This window comes from Oncorhynchus mykiss, chromosome 15, assembly GCF_057628025.1.
Source record: "Oncorhynchus mykiss isolate SJ-2025 chromosome 15, ASM5762802v1, whole genome shotgun sequence".
NCBI classification, from domain to species: Eukaryota; Metazoa; Chordata; class Actinopteri; order Salmoniformes; family Salmonidae; genus Oncorhynchus; species Oncorhynchus mykiss.
In genome coordinates this window covers 1,413,602-1,436,081 of record NC_143036.1, presented here as the reverse complement: position 1 = coordinate 1,436,081, position 22,480 = coordinate 1,413,602, and the positions used below count along the sequence as shown (strand labels likewise).

The following is a 22,480-nucleotide window of genomic DNA, read 5'->3' as shown; positions in this document are numbered from 1 at the left end:
ACCAGGAGGTAGTTAGAGGACCTGGTATGTCTGAATGTAACCAGGTGGTTAGAGGACCTGGTATGTCTGAATGTAACCAGGAGGTGGTTAGAGGACCTGGTATGTCTGAATGTAACCAGGAGGTGGTTAGAGGGCCTGGTATGTCTGGTATGTCTGAATGTAACCAGGAGGTGGTTAGAGGACCTGGTATGTCTGAATGTAACCAGGTGGTTAGAGGACCTGGTATGTTTGGTATGTCTGAATGTCACCAGGTGGTTAGAAGACCTGGTATGTCTGAATGTAACCAGAAGGTGGTTAGAGGACCTGGTATGTCTGGTATGTCTGAATGTAACCAGGAGGTGGTTAGAGGACCTGGTATGTCTGAATGTAACCAGGAGGTGGTTAGAGGACCTGGTATGTCTGGTATGTAACCAGGAGGTGGTTAGAGGACCTGGTATGTCTGAATGTAACCAGGTGGTTAGAAGACCTGGTATGTCTGAATGTAACCAGGAGGTGGTTAGAGGACCTGGTATGTCTGAATGTCACCAGGACGTGGTTAGAGGACCTGGTATGTCTGAATGTAACCAGGAGGTGGTTAGAGGACCTGGTATGTCTGAATGTAACCAGGAGGTGGTTAGAGGGCCTGGTATGTCTGAATGTAACCAGGTGGTTAGAAGACCTGGTATGTCTGAATGTAACCAGGTGGTGGTTAGAGGACCTGGTATGTCTGGTATGTCTGAATGTAACCAGGAGGTGGTTAGAGGACCTGGTATGTCTGAATGTAACCAGGAGGTGGTTAGAGGACCTGGTATGTCTGAATGTCACCAGGAGGTGGTTAGAGGACCTGGTATGTCTGAATGTCACCAGGAGGTGGTTAGAGGACCTGGTATGTCTGAATGTAACCAGGAGGTGGTTAGAGGACCTGGTATGTCTGAATGTCACCAGGAGGTGGTAAGAGGACCTGGTATGTCTGAATGTAACCAGGAGGTGGTTAGAGGACCTGGTATGTCTGAATGTAACCAGGAGGTGGTTAGAGGACCTGGTATGTCTGAATGTAACCAGGAGGTAGTTAGAAGACCTGGTATGTCTGAATGTAACCAGGTGGTTAGAGGACCTGGTATGTCTGAATGTAACCAGGAGGTGGTTAGAGGACCTGGTATGTCTGAATGTAACCAGGAGGTGGTTAGAGGGCCTGGTATGTCTGGTATGTCTGAATGTAACCAGGAGGTGGTTAGAGGACCTGGTATGTCTGAATGTAACCAGGTGGTTAGAGAACCTGGTATGTTTGGTATGTCTGAATGTCACCAGGTGGTTAGAAGACCTGGTATGTCTGAATGTAACCAGAAGGTGGTTAGAGGACCTGGTATGTCTGAATGTCACCAGGAGGTGGTTAGAGGACCTGGTATGTCTGAATGTAACCAGGAGGTGGTTAGAGGACCTGGTATGTCTGGTATGTCTGAATGTAACCAGGTGGTTAGAGGACCTGGTATGTCTGGTATGTCTGAATGTAACCAGGTGGTTAGAGGACCTGATATGTTTGAATGTCACCAGGAGGTGGTTAGAGGACCTGGTATGTCTGGTATGTCTGAATGTAACCAGGAGGTGGTTAGAGGACCTGGTATGTCTGAATGTAACCAGGAGGTGGTTAGAGGACCTGGTATGTCTGGTATGTAACCAGGAGGTGGTTAGAGGACCTGGTATGTCTGAATGTAACCAGGTGGTTAGAAGACCTGGTATGTCTGAATGTAACCAGGAGGTGGTTAGAGGACCTGGTATGTCTGAATGTCACCAGGACGTGGTTAGAGGACCTGGTATGTCTGAATGTAACCAGGAGGTGGTTAGAGGACCTGGTATGTCTGAATGTAACCAGGAGGTGGTTAGAGGGCCTGGTATGTCTGAATGTAACCAGGTGGTTAGAAGACCTGGTATGTCTGAATGTAACCAGGTGGTGGTTAGAGGACCTGGTATGTCTGGTATGTCTGAATGTAACCAGGAGGTGGTTAGAGGACCTGGTATGTCTGAATGTAACCAGGAGGTGGTTAGAGGACCTGGTATGTCTGAATGTAACCAGGAGGTGGTTAGAGGACCTGGTATGTCTGAATGTCACCAGGAGGTGGTTAGAGGACCTGGTATGTCTGAATGTAACCAGGAGGTGGTTAGAGGACCTGGTATGTCTGAATGTCACCAGGAGGTGGTTAGAGGACAAGGTATGTCTGAATGTAACCAGGAGGTGGTTAGAGGACCTGGTATGTTTGGTATGTCTGAATGTCACCAGGTGGTTAGAAGACCTGGTATGTCTGAATGTAACCAGAAGGTGGTTAGAGGACCTGGTATGTCTGAATGTAACCAGGAGGTGGTTAGAGGACCTGATATGTTTGAATGTCACCAGGAGGTGGTTAGATAACCTGGTATGTCTGGTATGTCTGAATGTAACCAGGAGGTGGTTAGAGGACCTGGTATGTCTGAATGTAACCAGGAGGTGGTTAGAGGACCTGGTATGTCTGGTATGTAACCAGGAGGTGGTTAGAGGACCTGGTATGTCTGAATGTCACCAGGAGGTGGTTAGAGGACCTGGTATGTCTGAATGTAACCAGGTGGTTAGAAGACCTGGTATGTCTGAATGTAACCAGGAGGTGGTTAGAGGACCTGGTATGTCTGAATGTAACCAGGAGGTGGTTAGAGGACCTGGTATGTCTGAATGTAACCAGGAGGTGGTTAGAGGACCTGGTATGTCTGAATGTCACCAGGAGGTGGTTAGAGGACCTGGTATGTCTGAATGTCACCAGGAGGTGGTTAGAGGACCTGGTATGTCTGAATGTAACCAGGAGGTGGTTAGAGGACCTGGTATGTCTGAATGTCACCAGGAGGTGGTTAGAGGACCTGGTATGTCTGAATGTAACCAGGAGGTGGTTAGAGGACCTGGTATGTCTGAATGTAACCAGGTGGTTAGAAGACCTGGTATATCTGAATGTCACCAGGAGGTGGTTAGAGGACAAGGTATGTCTGAATGTAACCAGGTGGTTAGAGGACCTGGTATGTCTGAATGTAACCAGGAGGTGGTTAGAGGACCTGGTATGTCTGGTATGTCTGAATGTAACCAGGTGGTTAGAGGACCTGGTATGTCTGAATGTCACCAGGAGGTGGTTAGAGGACAAGGTATGTCTGAATGTAACCAGGAGGTGGTTAGAGGACCTGGTATGTCTGAATGTAACCAGGAGGTGATTAGAGGACCTGGTATGTCTGAATGTAACCAGGAGGTAGTTAGAGGACCTGGTATGTCTGAATGTAACCAGGAGGTGGTTAGAGGACCTGGTATGTCTGAATGTAACCAGGAGGTGGTTAGAGGACCTGGTATGTCTGAATGTAACCAGGAGGTGGTTAGAGGGCCTGGTATGTCTGAATGTAACCAGGAGGTGGTTAGAGGGCCTGGTATGTCTGAATGTAACCAGGAGGTAGTTAGAGGACCTGATATGTTTGAATGTAACCAGGAGGTGGTTAGAGGACCTGGTATGTCTGAATGTAACCAGGAGGTGGTTAGAGGACCTGGTATGTCTGAATGTAACCAGGAGGTGGTTAGAGGACCTGGTATGTCTGAATGTAACCAGGTGGTTAGAAGGCCTGGTATGTCTGAATGTAACCAGGAGGTTAGAGGACCTGGTATGTCTGAATGTAACCAGGAGGTTAGAGGACCTGGTATGTCTGAATGTAACCAGGTGGTTAGAGGACCTGGTATGTCTGGTATGTCTGAATGTAACCAGGAGGTGGTTAGAGGACCTGGTATGTCTGGTATGTCTGAATGTAACCAGGAGGTGGTTAGAGGACCTGGTATGTCTGAATGTAACCAGGTGGTTAGAGGACCTGGTATGTCTGAATGTAACCAGGAGGTGGTTAGAGGACCTGGTATGTCTGAATGTCACCAGGAGGTGGTTAGAGGACCTGGTATGTCTGAATGTAACCAGGAGGTAGTTAGAGGACCTGGTATGTCTGAATGTAACCAGGAGGTGGTTAGAGGACCTGGTATGTCTGAATGTCACCAGGAGGTGGTTAGAGGACCTGGTATGTCTGAATGTAACCAGGGGTCTATATTGGGGTGTAACTCACATCTGGGTACTTCCCTGCGGGGGCAGCTCTTCTCTGGGACTCGGCCCAGCGTACGGAGGTCGCTGTACTGTAGAGTGCTGTCTCCGTTGTAACTCCGGGTCTGACTGGATGGAACCAGCTGAAACAGGTTCTCCTGAGGCATGAAGCTCCGAGGGAACGTCCTCCGACCTGGACAAACACACAGTTCTAAGTACGTCAATGGATGTAAAAGCAAGCACACTACCAACTATCTCCCTCTGATGATGAAAGAGATTACGCATATTTTGGACATGTTGGAACTGATGGATATTTGGAGGCTTAAAAACCTTGGAGGCGGCTTAATTAGGAGATGGGAGATGGGAGAGGCTTGCAGTGCGATCTGCGTCACAAATAGAACTGACTTCTATTTTAGCCTTTAGCAACACAGACGCTCGTTGGTGCGCGCAATAATTTAATAATATAGATTTCTAAATGTATTTTGCAATGCCCACAAAGCTAGCAGTGTAGTCAGCCTGTTAGGGGAAGTAAGGCCTATCTGAGATATCTACTGCAGCCCTCATCCTCCACGTACAACACCTATTCTGACAGTCACATTCTGTTAAAGGTCCCCAAAGCACACACATCCCTGGGTCGCTCCTCTTTTCAGTTCGCGACTGGAACGAGCTGCAACAAACACTCAGACTGGACAGTTTTATCTCAATCTCTTCATTCAAAGACTCAATTGGCCAATGTACTGCAAATTGAGAAATCATGTGACTAAACGTAATAAAACGAGGAAGAAACTATACTATGAAACAAACTTACCACATCTTCAATCTAAACCAACTAGAGAGTGTGTGCCCTCAGGCCTGGAGTAAAGCTAAAGTCATTATGCTACCTAAGAATAGTAAAGCCCCTTGTACTGGCTCAAATACCTGACCAATCAGCCTGTTACCAACCCTTAAACTTTTTGGGAAAATTATGTTTGACCAGATACAATGCTATTTTACTGTAAACAAATTGACAACAGAGTGTCAGCACACTTATAGGGAAGGACATTCAACAAGCAGACTACTTACACAAATGAAGGATGATTGGCTGAGAGAAATTGATGATAAAATGATTGTGGGGGCTGTTAGACATTATTGATCCTAGTCTGCTGCTGGAAAAATATTACTGTTCAACAGTTTGGGGTCACAACACATTTTTTTGTGCATTAAAATACATCAAATTGATCAGAAATACAGTGTAGATATTGTTCATGTTGTAAATGTTTTATTTTATTTTTTATTTTACCTTTATTTAACCAGGCAAGTCAGTTAAGAACAAATTATTATTTTCAATGACGGCCTGTTCAGGGGGCAGAACGACAGATTTGTACCTTGTCAGCTCGGGGGTTTGAACTCGCAACCTTCCGGTTACTAGTCCAACGCTCTAACCACTAGGCTACCCTGCCGCCCCGACTAGTGATAGCTGGAAACGTCAGATTTTTTTAAATGGAATATTTACTTAGGCGTACAGAGGCCCATTATCAGCAACCATCATTCCAACCATCAATAGCCTTCATTTCTCAGAACAAGAATAGACTGTCGAGTTTCAGAAGAAAGTTCTTTGCTTTCAAAAACAAGGAATTTCTAAGTGACCCCAAACGTTTGAACGGTAGTGTGTGTGTTCTGGCTTTATATAGCTATATTGTGGATAAAGAGTTACATGTTTAACAGAACACAGAGGGTGTTATTTAATAGAAGCATAATCCACGTAGAATCAGGAATTCCCCAAGGCAGCTGTCTAGGCCCACTACCTTTTTCAATCTTTACTAATGACATGCCACTGGCCTTAACTAAAGCCATTGTGTTTATGTATGCGGATGACTCAACACTATACACGTCAGCTACTACAGTGAGTGAAATGACTGCAACACTTAACAAAGAGCTGCTGTCAGTTTCAGAACGGGTGGCAAGGAATAAGTTAGCCCTAAATATTTCTAAAACTAAAAGTATTGAATTTGGGACAATTCATTCACTAAACCCTAAACCTCAACTAAATCTTGGAATAAATAATGTAGAAATTGAGCAAGTTGAGGTGACTAAACTGCTTGGAGTAACCCTGGATTGTAAACATATTGACGCAACAGTAGCTAAGATGTGGAGAAGTCTGTCCATAATAAAGCGCTGCTCTGCCTTCTTAACAACACTATCAACAAGGCAGGTCCTACAGGCCATAGTTTTGTCGTGTTGTCAGGTGGATGTCGGGAAATTACAATTGCCTCAGAACAGGGCAGCACAGCTGGCACTTAAATGTACACGGAGAGCTAACATTAATAATATACATGTATATCTCCCCAGACACAAAGCGGAGGAGACTTGGATAGTTTCTCTGGACTAAAACCCAACTACGGACAAGCCAGTATGGTTTGGGTCTCTAAAAGATAAACTTTAAATTGGTTTCCCGATTAAATGGGCGGATGGTGAAGTCGATGTGCCTGGTGTACATCATGCCGGAAAACGTTGATAGAAAACTCAGCAAAATAGATATCATTTTTTAACCGTGAACAGGTAAACACATTTCTGGGAATATTACCCTGATTAATTCACAGGTCACATATTTATTCATGGCTCTACCCTGATTAATTCACAGGTCACATATTTATTCATGGCTCTACCCTGATTAATTCACAGGTCACATATTTATTCATGGCTCTAAACTGATTAATTCACAGGTTACATATTTATTCGTGGCTCTACCCTGATTAATTCGCAGGTTACATATTTATTCATAGCTCTACCCTGATCAATTCTCTAGTTATATCTCAGGTTACATATTTATTCATAGCTCTACCCTGATCAATTCTCTAGTTATATCTCAGGTTACATATTTATTCATGGCTCTACCCTGATTAATTCTCTAGTTCACTCAGCTTACATATTTATTCATGGCTCTACCCTGATTAATTCTCTAGTTCTCTCAGGTTACATATTTATTCATGGCTCTACCCTGATTAATTCTCGAGTTCTCTCAGGTTACATATTTATTCATGGATCTACCCTGATAAATTCTCGAGTTCTCTCAGGTTACATATTTATTCATGGCTCTACCCTGATTAATTCTCTAGTTCTCTCAGGTTACATATTTATTCATGGCTCTACCCTGATTAATTCGTGGCTCTACCCTGATTAATTCGTAGGTTACATATTTATTCATGGCTCTACCCTGATTAATTCTCTAGTTCTCTCAGGTTACATATTTATTCATGGCTCTACCCTGATTAATTCTCTAGTTCTCTCAGGCTACATATTTATTCATGGCTCTACCCTGATTAATTCTCTAGTTCTCTCAGGTTACATATTTATTCATGGCTCTACCCTGATTAATTCGTGGCTCTACCCTGATTAATTCGTAGGTTACATATTTATTCATGGCTCTACCCTGATTAATTCTCTAGTTCTCTCAGGTTACATATTTATTCATGGCTCTACCCTGATTAATTCTCTAGTTCTCTCAGGTTACATATTTATTCATGGCTCTACCCTGATTAATTCTCTAGTTCTCTCAGGTTACATATTTATTCATGGCTCTACCCTGATTAATTCTCTAGTTCTCTCAGGTTACATATTTATTCATGGCTCTACCCTGATTAATTCTCGAGTTCTCTCAGGTTACATATTTATTCATAGCTCTACCCTGATTAATTCTCTAGTTCTCTCAGGCTACATATTTATTCATGGCTCTACCCTGATTAATTCTCTAGTTCTCTCAGGTTACATATTTATTCATGGCTCTACCCTGATTAATTCTCTAGTTCTCTCAGGTTACATATTTATTCATGGCTCTACCCTGATTAATTCTCTAGTTCTCTCAGGTTACATATTTATTCATGGCTCTACCCTGATTAATTCTCTAGTTCTCTCAGGTTACATATTTATTCATGGCTCTACCAACTCCAGGAGAATCCTTTTTAAAATCATGCAAGAAAAAAATGGCACTTTATTTGGAATGGCAAACCAGAAAAGGTTCCAAGCATACAGTGCCTTGCGAAAGTATTCGGCCCCCTTGAACTTTGCGACCTTTTGCCACATTTCAGGCTTCAAACATAAAGATATAAAACTGTATTTTTTTGTGAAGAATCAACAACAAGTGGGACACAATCATGAAGTGGAACGACATTTATTGGATATTTCTAACTTTTTTAACAAATCAAAAACTGAAAAATTGGGCGTGCAAAATTATTCAGCCCCCTTAAGTTAATACTTTGTAGCGCCACCTTTTGCTGCGATTACAGCTGTAAGTCGCTTGGGGTATGTCTCTATCAGTTTTGCACATCGAGAGACTGACATTTTTTCCCATTCCTCCTTGCAAAACAGCTCGAGCTCAGTGAGGTTGGATGGAGAGCATTTGTGAACAGCAGTTTTCAGTTCTTTCCACAGATTCTCGATTGGATTCAGGTCTGGACTTTGACTTGGCCATTCTAACACCTGGATATGTTTATTTTTGAACCATTCCATTGTAGATTTTGCTTTATGTTTTGGATCATTGTCTTGTTGGAAGACAAATCTCTGTCCCAGTTTCAGGTCTTTTGCAGACTCCATCAGGTTTTCTTCCAGAATGGTCCTGTATTTGGCTCCATCCATCTTCCCATCAATTTTAACCATCTTCCCTGTCCCTGCTGAAGAAAAGCAGGCCCAAACCATGATGCTGCCACCACCATGTTTGACAGTGGGGATGGTGTGTTCAGCTGTGTTGCTTTTACGCCAAACATGACGTTTTGCATTATTGCCAAAAAGTTCAATTTTGGTTTCATCTGACCAGAGCACCTTCTTCCACATGTTTGGTGTGTCTCCCAGGTGGCTTGTGGCAAACTTTAAACAACACTTTTTATGGATATCTTTAAGAAATGGCTTTCTTCTTGCCACTCTTCCATAAAGGCCAGATTTGTGCAATATACGACTGATTGTTGTCCTATGGACAGAGTCTCCCACCACAGCTGTAGATCTCTGCAGTTCATCCAGAGTGATCATGGGCCTCTTGGCTGCATCTCTGATCAGTCTTCTCCTTGTATGAGCTGAAAGTTTAGAGGGATGGCCAGGTCTTGGTAGATTTGCAGTGGTCTGATACTCCTTCCATTTCAATATTATCACTTGCACAGTGCTCCTTGGGATGTTTAAAGCTTGGGAAATCTTTTTGTATCCAAATCCGGCTTTAAACTTCTTCACAACAGTATCTCGGACCTGCCTGGTGTGTTCCTTGTTCTTCATGATGCTCTCTGCGCTTTTAGTGGACCTCTGAGACTATCACAGTGCAGGTGCATTTATACGGAGACTTGATTACACACAGGTGGATTGTATTTATCATCATTAGTCATTTAGGTCAACATTGGATCATTTAGAGATCCTCACTGAACTTCTGGAGAGAGTTTGCTGCACTGAAAGTAAAGGGGCTGAATAATTTTGCACGCCCAATTTTTCAGTTCTTGATTTGTTAAAAAAAGTTTGAAATATCCAATAAATGTCGTTCCACTTCATGATTGTGTCCCACTTGTTGTTGATTCTTCACAAAAAAAATACAGTTTTATGTCTTTATGTTTGAAGCCTGAAATGTGGCAAAAGGTCGCAAAGTTCAAGGGGGCCGAATACTTTCGCAAGGCACTGTATTTAGATAACAAACATACGTTTGGCAGATTAATATTTAATAGTTTTAAGGCATTAAAGCACACTCTTACAATGGAGGTTTTATCTAAATCCAAATGGTTTTCTAGCAAGCTATTAAGAGAATCCCATCCTATGTTTAAGAGTAGGCTATTTGCCCTTAGGCAGATTAAAAGTTTACCTTTTTGGTGGATTGGCAAAGAATCACCTGTGTAAAGTATCCTCCTTTTTAAATGAAGTCAGAGATGGCTACAATTTCAATTTCATCCTCCAGATCTAATATTGCAAATAATATGGCTGAAATCTAATATACTGACAGACACACAGCAAATAATATGGCTGAAATCCAATATACTGATAGACACACAGCAAATAATATGGCTGAAATCCAATATACTGACAGACACACAGCAAATAATATGGCTGAAATCTAATATAATGACAGACACACAGCAAATAATATGGCTGAAATCCAATATACTGATAGAGACAAAACAAAAGGCAGGAAAAAATGTACAAGAAGGGTATAATATTTGTAAACGAGAACGAAAAACGAAAATCCGTTCTATAAATTCTGCTTCCTCTCGGCAGAGTCTGCACAATGCTGACTGTTCAATGCCTCATATATTGAGCATTCTTTTTGTAGCAAGTATCTTATATAACAGCTTCCATTTAAAACGGATGGATTGACGTGTCTTTTACATGTCAGTTCATAGACCTGTGGCCAAGGTATTGGGACATCAAAGACCTGTCCCCAACTGACTAGGATATTATACAGTATCGCTGTGAAACTGATACATTTTACGATTTTGAAAAATAAGCAGTATAACTGTTAGTCCAATCAGGGGAGGGGAGACAGGAAGCAGTATAACTATTAGCCTGTTAGTCCAATCAGGGGAGGGTTGCTAGTGGAGGGGAGACAGAAAGCAGTATAACTATTAGTCTGTTAGTCCAATCAGGGGAAGGCTAAACAAGAAGCAGTATAACTATTAGCCTGTTAGTCCAATCAGGGGAGGGTTGCTAGGGGAGGGGAGACAGGAAGCAGTATAACTGTTAGTCTGTTAGTCCAATATAGGGAAAGGCTAGACAAGAAGCAGTATAACTATTAGCCTGTTAGTCCAATCAGGGGAAGGCTAGACAAGAAGCAGTATAACTATTAGCCTGTTAGTCCAATCAGGGGAGGGTTGCTAGTGGAGGGGAGACCGAAAGCAGTATAACTATTAGCCTGTTAGTCCAATCAGGGGAAGGCTAGACAAGAAGCAGTATAACTGTTAGTCTGTTAGTCCAATCAGGGGAGGGTTGCTAGGGGAGGGGAGACAGAAAGCAGTATAACTATTAGCCTGTTAGTCCAATCAGGGGAGGGTTGCTAGGGGAGGGGAGACAGGAAGCAGTATAACTATTAGCCTGTTAGTCCAATCAGGGGAGGGTTGCTAGTGGAGGGGAGACAGAAAGCAGTATAACTATTAGTCTGTTAGTCCAATCAGGGGAGGGTTGCTAGGGGAGGGGAGACAGAAAGCAGTATAACTATTAGTCTGTTAGTCCAATCAGGGGAAGGCTAGACAAGAAGCAGTATAACTATTAGCCTGTTAGTCCAATCAGGGGAGGGTTGCTAGGGGAGGGGAGACAGAAAGCAGTATAACTATTAGTCTGTTAGTCCAATCAGGGGAGGGTTGCTAGTGGAGGGGAGACAGAAAGCAGTATAACTATTAGCCTGTTAGTCCAATCAGGGGAGGGTTGCTAGTGGAGGGGAGACAGGAAGCAGTATAACTATTAGTCTGTTAGTCCAATCAGGGGAAGGCTAGACAAGAAGCAGTATAACTATTAGCCTGTTAGTCCAATCAGGGGAGGGTTGCTAGTGGAGGGGAGACCGAAAGTAGTATAACTATTAGTCTGTTAGTCCAATCAGGGGAGGGTTGCTAGGGGAGGGGAGACAGGAAGCAGTATAACTATTAGCCTGTTAGTCCAATCAGGGGAGGGTTGCTAGGGGAGGGGAGACAGGAAGCAGTATAACTATTAGCCTGTTAGTCCAATCAGGGGAAGGCTAGACAAGAAGCAGTATAACTATTAGCCTGTTAGTCCAATCAGGGGAGGGTTGCTAGGGGAGGGGAGACAGAAAGCAGTATAACTATTAGCCTGTTAGTCCAATCAGGGGAGGGTTGCTAGGGGAGGGGAGACAGGAAGCAGTATAACTGTTAGTCTGTTAGTCCAATCAGGGGAAGGCTAGACAAGAAGCAGTATAACTATTAGCCTGTTAGTCCAATCAGGGGAGGGTTGCTAGGGGAGGGGAGACAGAAAGCAGTATAACTATTAGCCTGTTAGTCCAATCAGGGGAGGGTTGCTAGGGGAGGGGAGACAGAAAGCTGTATAACTAATTGTACTGTTCTGGTGGTGTATACCTAAAGTATGGCTGACGTGTCCTGTTGTTTATCAGTGTAAAAATCATCCAAAGTCCTAAGAGTTATTTGAAGTAGTAAGCCTATATGGATACTAGCACTAGATGTCATCATAACTATTATTGTGCCTGTGTTAGAGGTTGAACTGAAACATATCTTCTATCTGGGAGTGATGGAACAGCATAGTTCAGGAGAAAGCCCTCTTACTGTGTAACGATAGAGCAGCATCGTTCAGGAGAAAGCCCTCTTACTGTGTAACAAAAGAACAGCATAGTTCAGGAGAAAGCCCTCTTACTGTGTAACGAAAGAACAGCATCGTTCAGAAGAAAGCCCTCTTACTGTGTAACAAAAGAACAGCATCGTTCAGGAGAAAGCCCTCTTACTGTGTAACGAAAGAACAGCATTGTTCAGGAGAAAGCCCTCTTACTGTGTAACGAAAGAACAGCATTGTTCAGGAGAAAGCCCTCTTACTGTGTAACGAAAGAACAGCATCGTTCAGGAGAAAGCCCTCTTACTGTGTAACGAAAGAACAGCATTGTTCAGGAGAAAGCCCTATTACTGTGTAACGAAAGAACAGCATAGTTCAGGAGAAAGCCCTCTTACTGTGTAACGAAAGAACAGCATCGTTCAGGAGAAAGCCCTCTTACTGTGTAACGATAGAGCAGCATCGTTCAGGAGAAAGCCCTCTTACCATCGCTGTAGTCTTTGCTGCCATTGGACAAGTGGAATTGACGAGGGAAAGTTCCTCCTTTACTGTGGCGCCCTGCAGGGGGAGCAGAGACAGAGAGTCAGTCAGCCAGCCGGTCAGCCAACCAGTCATGTCCTACTAATGATTAGTTGAAGGCAGGAGGAAGGAGGGAGAACGTATTGCTGAAATAATGTTATGAAGCCTAACATCCCCACATCCTGGAGAGCTGAGATGACAAATCAAATCAAGTTTTATTAGTCACATGTGCTGAATACAACAGGTGTAGTAGACCTCACAGTGAAATGCTGAATACAACAGGTGTAGTAGACCTCACAGTGAAATGCTGAATACAACAGGTGTAGTAGACCTTACAGTGAAATGCTGAATACAACAGGTGTAGTAGACCTTACAGTGAAATGCTGAATACAACAGGTGTAGTAGACCTTACAGTGAAATGCTGAATACAACAGGTGTAGTAGACCTTACAGTGAAATGCTGAATACAACAGGTGTAGTAGACCTTACAGTGAAATGCTGAATACAACAGGTGTAGTAGACCTTACAGTGAAATGCTGAATACAACAGGTGTAGTAGACCTTACAGTGAAATGCTGAATACAACAGGTGTAGTAGACCTTACAGTGAAATGCTGAATACAACAGGTGTAGTAGACCTCACAGTGAAATGCTGAATACAACAGGTGTAGTAGACCTCACAGTGAAATGCTGAATACAACAGGTGTAGTAGACCTTACAGTGAAATGCTGAATACAACAGGTGTAGTAGACCTCACAGTGAAATGCTGAATACAACAGGTGTAGTAGACCTTACAGTGAAATGCTGAATACAACAGGTGTAGTAGACCTCACAGTGAAATGCTGAATACAACAGGTGTAGTAGACCTTACAGTGAAATGCTGAATACAACAGGTGTAGTAGACCTCACAGTGAAATGCTGAATACAACAGGTGTAGTAGACCTTACAGTGAAATGCTGAATACAACAGGTGTAGTAGACCTTACAGTGAAATGCTGAATACAACAGGTGTAGTAGACCTCACAGTGAAATGCTGAATACAACAGGTGTAGTAGACCTCACAGTGAAATGCTGAATACAACAGGTGTAGTAGACCTCACAGTGAAATGCTGAATACAACAGGTGTAGTAGACCTTACAGTGAAATGCTGAATACAACAGGTGTAGTAGACCTTACAGTGAAATGCTGAATACAACAGGTGTAGTAGACCTTACAGTGAAATGCTGAATACAACAGGTGTAGTAGACCTTACAGTGAAATGCTGAATACAACAGGTGTAGTAGACCTTACAGTGAAATGCTGAATACAACAGGTGTAGTAGACCTTACAGTGAAATGCTGAATACAACAGGTATAGTAGACCTTACAGTGAAATGCTGAATACAACAGGTGTAGAAGACCTTACAGTGAAATGCTGAATAGAGGTAGAGGGGGAGACAAGGGGAAGTAGATGGGGAGACAAGGGGATGTAGATGGGGAGACAAGGAGAGGTAGATGGGGAGACAAGGAGAGGTAGATGGGGAGACAAGGAGAGGTAGATGGGGAGACAAGGAGAGGTAGATGGGGAGACAAGGAGAGGTAGATGGGGAGACAAGGAGAGGTAGATGGGGAGACAAGGAGAGGTAGATGGGGAGACAAGGAGAGGTAGATGGGGAGACAAGGGGAGGTAGATGGGGAGACAAGGAGAGGTAGATGGGGAGACAAGGAGAGGTAGATGGGGAGACAAGGAGAGGGTAGAGGGGGAGACAAGGAGAGGGTAGAGGGGGAGACAAGGGGAGGTAGAGGGGGAGACACGGGGAGGTAGATGGGGAGACACAGGGAAGGTAGAGGGGGAGACACGGGGAAGGTAGAGGGGGAGACACGGGAGAGGTAGATGGGGAGACAAGGGGAGGTAGATGGGGAGACACGGGGAAGGTAGAGGGGGAGACACAGGGAAGGTAGATGGGGAGACACGGGGAAGGTAGATGGGGAGACAAGGGGAGGTAGATGGGGAGACAAGGGGAGGTAGATGGGGAGACAAGGGGAGGTAGATGGGGAGACAAGGGGAGGTAGATGGGGAGACAAGGGGAGGTAGATGGGGAGACAAGGGGAGGTAGATGGGGAGACAAGGGGAGGTAGATGGGGAGACAAGGAGAGGTAGATGGGGAGACAAGGAGAGGTAGATGGGGAGACAAGGAGAGGGTAGGGTGGGAGACAAGGAGAGGGTAGAGGGGGAGACAAGGAGAGGGTAGAGGGGGAGACAAGGGGAGGTAGATGGGGAGACACAGGGAAGGTAGAGGGGGAGACACGGGGAAGGTAGAGGGGGAGACACAGGGAAGGTAGATGGGGAGACACGGGGAAGGTAGATGGGGAGACACGGGGAAGGTAGATGGGGAGACACGGGGAAGGTAGAGGGGGAGACAAGGAGAGGTAGATGGGGAGACAAGGTGAGGTAGATGGGGAGACAAGGTGAGGTAGATGGGGAGACACGGGGAAGGTAGAGGGGGAGACAAGGAGAGGTAGATGGGGAGACAAGGAGAGGTAGATGGGGAGACACGGGGAAGGTAGAGGGGGAGACACGGGGAAGGTAGATGGGGAGACAAGGGGAGGTAGATGGGGAGACACGGGGAGACAAGGAGAGGTAGAGGGGAGGAAGTAGTCTCATTGAGATTAAAAACCTATTTTCCAAGAGAGACTTGGCCAAAATAGCAGCAAACAAAGTGTCAGACATCATTACAACATATAACACAAAGGACCAGAATCCAATAGCCTCCATTTACACATTGAGCAGGAAGGTCAGAATGAACCCATACCTCGGTGTCCTTCATAGTTGAGGCTCAGATAGTTGTTGTCTCGGTTGTTCTGGGAAAAAGGAGGGCTGAGAAAAAAAAGAGAGTAGAGAGAAACAAGAGAGAGAAACAAGAGACAGAAATGAGAGAGAGAGAAACAAGAGAGAGAGAAACAAGAGACAGAAATGAGAGAGAGAGAAATGAGAGACAGAGAAATGAGAGAGAAACGAAATTGGTTATGTGAAATTTCCCAGAACATTCATTAGGTCGCAGCAAATGTTCTCATGACAAAAAAAACTGTTGCGCTGATGACTAGAGAATGTTTGTATAACACATTCGCTTGATGTTGCAAAAACGTTTCATAACACTTGTAATCTGTTCTTTAAAAGGTTCCCAGAACGTTTCATAACACTTGTAATCTGCTCTTTAAAAGGTTCCCAGAACGTTTCATAACACTTGTAATCTGCTCTTTAAAAGGTTCCCAGAACGTTTCATAACACTTGTAATCTGCTCTTTAAAAGGTTCCCAGAACGTTTCATAACACTTGTAATCTGCTCTTTAAAAGGTTCCCAGAACGTTTCATAACACTTGTAATCTGCTCTTTAAAAGGTTCCCAGAATGTTTCATAACACTTGTAATCTGCTCTTTAAAAGGTTCCCAGAACGTTTCATAACACTTGTAATCTGCTCTTTAAAAGGTTCCCAGAACGTTTCATAACACTTGTAATCTGCTCTTTAAAAGGTTCCCAGAACGTTTCATAACACTTGTAATCTGCTCTTTAAAAGGTTCCCAGAACGTTTCATAACACTTGTAATCTGCTCTTTAAAAGGTTCCCAGAACGTTTCATAACACTTGTAATCTGCTCTTTAAAAGGTTCCCAGAACGTTTCATAACGTGTGTTATGGGTATGCTGGGAGTGTGTCATGGGTATGGAGGGAGTGTGTTATGGGTATGGAGGGAGTGTGTTATGGGTATGGAGGGAGTGTGTTATGGGTATGGAGGGAGTGTGTTATGGGTATGGAGGGAGTGTGTTATGGGTATGGAGGGAGTGTGTTATGGGTATGGAGGGAGTGTGTTATGGGTATGGAGGAAGTGTGTTATGGGTATGGAGGGAGTGTGTTATGGGTATGCTGGGAGTGTGCTATGGGGGGAGTGTGCTATGGGGGGAGTGTGTTATGGGTATGGGGGGAGTGTGTTATGGGTATGGAGGGAGTGTGTTATGGGTATGGAGGGAGTGTGTTATGGGTATGGAGGGAGTGTGTTATGGGTATGCTGGGAGTGTGTTATGGGTATGCTGGGAGTGTGCTATGGGGGGAGTGTGTTATGGGTATGGAGGGAGTGTTTTATGGGTATGCTGGGAGTGTGTTATGGGTATGCTGGGAGTTTGTTATGGGTATGCTGGGAGTGTGTCATGGGTATGGAGGAAGTGTGTTATGGGTATGCTGGGAGTGTGTTATGGGTATGGAGGGAGTGTGTTATGGGTATGGAGGGAGTGTGTTATGGGTATGGAGGGAGTGTTTTATGGGTATGCTGGGAGTGTGTTATGGGTATGCTGGGAGTGTGTTATGGGTATGGAGGGAGTGTGTTATGGGTATGGAGGGAGTGTGTTATGGGTATGCTGGGAGTGTGTTATGGGTATGGAGGGAGTGTGTTATGGGTATGCTGGGAGTGTGTTATGGGTATGCTGGGAGTGTGTTATGGGTATGCTGGGAGTGTTATGGGTATGCTGGGAGTGTGTTATGGGTATGGAGGGAGTGTGTTATGGGTATGCTGGGAGTGTGTAATGGGTATGGAGGGAGTGTGTTATGGGTATGCTGGGAGTGTGTTATGGGTATGGAGGGAGTGTGTTATGGTATGGAGGGAGTGTGTTATGGGTATGGAGGGAGTGTGTTATGGGTATGCTGGGAGTGTGTAATGGGTATGGAGGGAGTGTGTTATGGGTATGGAGGGAGTGTGTTATGGGTATGGAGGGACTGTGTTATGGGTATGGAGGGAGTGTGTTATGGGTATGGAGGAAGTGTGTTATGGGTATGGAGGAAGTGTGTTATGGGTATGGAGGAAGTGTGTTATGGGTATGGAGGAAGTGTGTTATGGGTATGGAGGAAGTGTGTTATGGGTATGGAGGAAGTGTGTTATGGTATGGATGAAGTGTGTTATGGTATGGGGGGAGTGTGTTATGGGTATGGAGGGAGTGTGTTATGGGTATGGAGGGAGTGTGTTATGGGTATGGAGGGAGTGTGTTATGGGTATGGGGGGAGTGTGTTATGGGTATGGAGGGAGTGTGTTATGGGTATGGAGGGAGTGTGTTATGGGTATGCTGGGAGTGTGTAATGGGTATGCTGGGAGTGTGTAATGGGTATGGAGGGAGTGTGTTATGGGTATGCTGGGAGTGTGTTATGGGTATGCTGGGAGTGTGTAATGGGTATGGAGGGAGTGTGTTATGGGTATGGAGGGAGTGTGTTATGGGTATGGAGGAAGTGTGTTATGGGTATGGAGGAAGTGTGTTATGGTATGGAGGAAGTGTGTTATGGTATGGGGGAAGTGTGTTATGGTATGGGGGAAGTGTGTTATGGGTATGGAGGGAGTGTGTTATGGGTATGGAGGGAGTGTGTTATGGTATGGAGGGAGTGTGTTATGGGTATGGAGGGAGTGTGTTATGGGTATGGGGGGAGTGTGTTATGGGTATGGGGGGAGTGTGTTATGGGTATGGGGGGAGTGTGTTATGGGTATGCTGGGAGTGTGTTATGGGTATGGAGGAAGTGTGTTATGGGTATGGAGGAAGTGTGTTATGGGTATGGAGGAAGTGTGTTATGGGTATGGAGGAAGTGTGTTATGGGTATGGAGGAAGTGTGTTATGGTATGGAGGAAGTGTGTTATGGGTATGGAGGGAGTGTGTTATGGGTATGGAGGGAGTGTGTTATGGGTATGGAGGGAGTGTGTTATGGGTATGGAGGGAGTGTGTTATGGGTATGCTGGGAGTGTGTTATGGGTATGGAGGGAGTGTGTTATGGGTATGGAGGGAGTGTGTTATGGGTATGGAGGAAGTGTGTTATGGGTATGGAGGAAGTGTGTTATGGGTATGGAGGAAGTGTGTTATGGGTATGGAGGAAGTGTGTTATGGGTATGGAGGAAGTGTGTTATGGGTATGGAGGAAGTGTGTTATGGGTATGGAGGAAGTGTGTTATGGGTATGGAGGAAGTGTGTTATGGGTATGGAGGGAGTGTGTTATGGGTATGGAGGGAGTGTGTTATGGGTATGGAGGGAGTGTGTTATGGGTATGGAGGGAGTGTGTTATGGGTATGCTGGGAGTGTGTTATGGGTATGGAGGGAGTGTGTTATGGGTATGGAGGGAGTGTGTTATGGGTATGGAGGGAGTGTGTTATGGGTATGGAGGGAGTGTGTTATGGGTATGCTTGTAATCGGCAATGACTGGAGAGTTTCAAGATAAAACAAATAAACAAAATAGAGCTAAGCACAGGCAGAGGAAAACCTGGTTCAGTCTGCTTTCTACCAGATACTGAGACATGAAGCACAGGCAACTTGACAGAATGAAGAATTTAGAAAAGAACCAGGGGCAAATATTGTACAGTCCCAGAGTGGAAAACTCTTAGAGACTTACCCAGAAAACTCACAGCTCAAATCGCTGCCCAAGGGGATTCTATAAAGTATTGATTCAGGGGTATAAATACTTATGTAAACTAGATTATTTCTGTATTTTATTTTCAATCAATTTGCATTTTTTTTTTAGAGAAACGAAAAACTTGAGAGCGAGAGAAACGAGAGTGAAGAAAAACGAGAGAGAGAGAAACGTCATTATGGGGTATTGTGTGTAGATAGGTGAGAAGAAAAACAACGTAATCAATTTTAAATTCAGGCTGTAACACAATGTGGAATAAATCAAGAGGTGTGAATACTTTAAAGGAACAGTGCATTTAGAAAGGATTCAGACCTCTTCCCCTTTTTCACATTTTATTACGTTACGGACTTATTCTGAAATGGGTTAAATAAAATAAAATCCTCATCGATCTACAAACAATACCCCATAATGACATCACAATACCCCATAATGACATCACAATACCCCATAATGACATCACAATACCCTATAATGACATCACAATAACCCATAATGACATCACAATTGGGGCGGCAGGGTAGCCTAGTGGTTAGAGTGTTGGACTAGTAACCGGAAGGTTCTAAAGCTGACAAGTTCTCCGAGCTGACAAGGTACAAATCTGTCGTTCTGCCCCTGAACAGGCAGTTAACCCACTGTTCCTAGGCCGTCATTGAAAATAAGAAATGGTTCTTAACTGACTTGCCTGGTTAAATAAAGGTTAAATAAAAAATAAAAAAATAAAAATACCCCATAATAACAAAGAGAAAACAGGTTAACATTTTTGCAAATGTATTAAAAATAAAAAACAGAAATACCTTATTTACCAATATTCTCTAATCTTGACACTAGGTGCTATACTGTAGACAGCACCAGCCCCTGGAGAGCCCTGCAGTTGCGGACGGTTTAATTGCCGTACCAGGCGGTGATACAGCCCGACAGGATGCTCTCATTGGTTTATCTGTAGAAGTTTGTGAGGATCTTAGGGGCCAAGCTGAATTTCTTAAAGCCTCCTGAGGTTGAAGAGGCGCTGTTGTGCCATCTTCACCATGTCTGTGTGGATGGACCGTTTCAGACTGCCAGTGCAGGTTACCACCTTGTCCAGTACGGCCCTGCTGATGTGGATGGGGTCATGCTCCCTCTGCTGTCTCCTGAAGTCCACGATCAGTTCCTTTATTCTGTTGACATCAAGGAAGAGGTTATTTTCCAGGCACCACTCCGCCATGCCACTCACCTCCTCCCTGTGGGCCGTCTCCTCGTTGTTGGTAATCAGGCCTACCACTGTAGTGTCGTCCGCAAACTTGATTGAGTTGGAGGCGTGCATGGCCATGCAGCCATGAGTGAACAGGGAGTACAGGAGAAGGCTGAGAACGCACCCTTGTGGGGCCCCAGTGTTGAGGATCAGCGGAGTAGAGATGTTGTTTCCTACCTTCACCACTTGAGGAAGGCCAGTCAGGAGGTTCAGTACCCAGTTGTACAGGGCGGGGTTGAGACCCAGGGTCTCGAGCTTGATGATGAGCTTGAAGGGTACTATGGTGTTAAATGCTGAGCTGTAGTCGATGAACAGCATTCTCACATAGGTATTCCTCTTGTCCAGATGGGTTAGGTCAGTGTGCAGTGTGGTTGCGTCGTCTGTGGACCTATTTGGGCGGTAAGCAAATTGAAGTGGGTCTAGGGTGTCGGGTAGGGTGGAGGTGATATGGTCCTTGACTAGTCTCTCAAAGCACTTCATGATGATGGAAGTGAGTGCTACGGGGCGGTAGTCGTTTAGCTCAGTTACCTTAGCTTTCTTGGGTACAGGAACAATGGTGGACATCTTGAAGCAAGTCGGGACAGCGGACTGGGATAAGGATTGATTGAATATGTCCGTAAACAAGCATCTAACGCTGTGTGTGTGTGTCTGAACCAGTGTGTAGTGAGGCAGACGGCAGGGGAGACCCAGGATGAGAGGGCACGGCGCCCACTGGAGGGGAAAGTTCCAGCAACATATCCTGTCATTGTTCCCCTGTCCACTGTCTAGATAACACTTGTGTAGGTAGAGCCGTTTCCCTCTCTCTCTCTCAGTAACATGCTGACCACACCTCTCTCTCTCTCTCAGTAACATGCTGACCACACCTCTCTCTCAGTAACATGCTGACCACACCTCTCTCTCTCTCTCTCAGTAACATGCTGACCACACCTCTCTCTCAGTAACATGCTGACCACACCTCTCTCTCTCTCTCTCTCAGTAACATGCTGACCACACCTCTCTCTCTCAGTAACATGCTGACCACACCTCTCTCTCTCAGTAACATGCTGACCACACCTCTCTCTCTCAGTAACATGCTGACCACACCTCTCTCTCTCAGTAACATGCTGACCACACCTCTCTCTCTCAGTAACATGCTGACCACACCTCTCTCTCTCTCTCTCTCTCAGTAACATGCTGCCCACACCTCTCTCTCTCAGTAACATGCTGACCACACCGCTCGTGTCCCAAACTTGGTTCTATTTGTGACGCTTGACACACTACCAGTCCTGCCTCTCCCACCTCCTCATTTACTTTTAGGAGCATAGACCCACGGGGGTGATTGAAAGATGAACTGAGGTCCACACTCCAGTCCAGTTGGTGGTGGTAATGCACCTTAAAGTTGGTTGCCAACTGCCAAATAAAGTCAGAAGAAGAAGAAGAAGAAGCCTGAAGGAGGAGAGATTACTAGAAACGAACTCTGTTTACTGTTTTATCTGTTGATTAATTGTAGGAGTAGAGGACCTTGTGCATTTCAGGTAAAATAACAACCCAATGTTTATATCCCAGGACAAATTAGCTAGCAACAGCAACTAGATGGATAAATTGACAAATGTTTAATGCTTTTCGACCTGCCCCTAATGAATATAATTGGTTCAGAGTTCGTTTTGATATTTTAACCTGCATGTCCTGATCGCTTCTGGTGTCGGTTGACAAAATCAACATGCGTACGATGGTGCACGCGGACGAGCGGTCTGGACACTATATAATGGTCAAAGTCAATATTCATATTGTCAGCAGTCTCTCACCTTGAAGGTGACCTCTAAAGCCAAAGCAACAGCTGAACATCACCCACAGACTGGACACGACCGCACCTGGTCGCCCTCCGGTCAGAACCAACTTCAGTTCAAAACAGTTAGTCAACAGGTCAGTCTACTAACCAGTCAGTCAACAGACTCTAGTTAATAGACTGGTCCTGCTCTCTCACTCTGCCCTTTAGAGCTCTTCCTCTCCTTCTCCCCCCCCCTCCTCCTCCTCCTCCTCTCCCCCCCCTCCTCCCCTCCCACCTCCTCCTCCCTA

At 44.8% G+C, this 22,480-nt stretch overlaps 1 protein-coding gene across 2 annotated transcripts in view; it reads right to left on the bottom strand.

Moving 5' to 3' along the window:
* Positions 1-22,480, bottom strand: part of map3k22 (mitogen-activated protein kinase kinase kinase 22) — a 106,830-nt gene that overhangs the window by 25,460 nt on the left and 58,890 nt on the right. For both annotated transcript variants that reach the window (XM_036945633.2, XM_036945634.2), the window contains exons 11-13: positions 15,585-15,649; positions 12,765-12,836; positions 4,081-4,248 (exon numbers count right to left, since the gene is read on the bottom strand). In XM_036945633.2, coding sequence (XP_036801528.1) covers positions 4,081-4,248; positions 12,765-12,836; positions 15,585-15,649 — 305 coding nt within the window. The remainder of the gene's footprint in view (positions 1-4,080; positions 4,249-12,764; positions 12,837-15,584; positions 15,650-22,480) is intronic.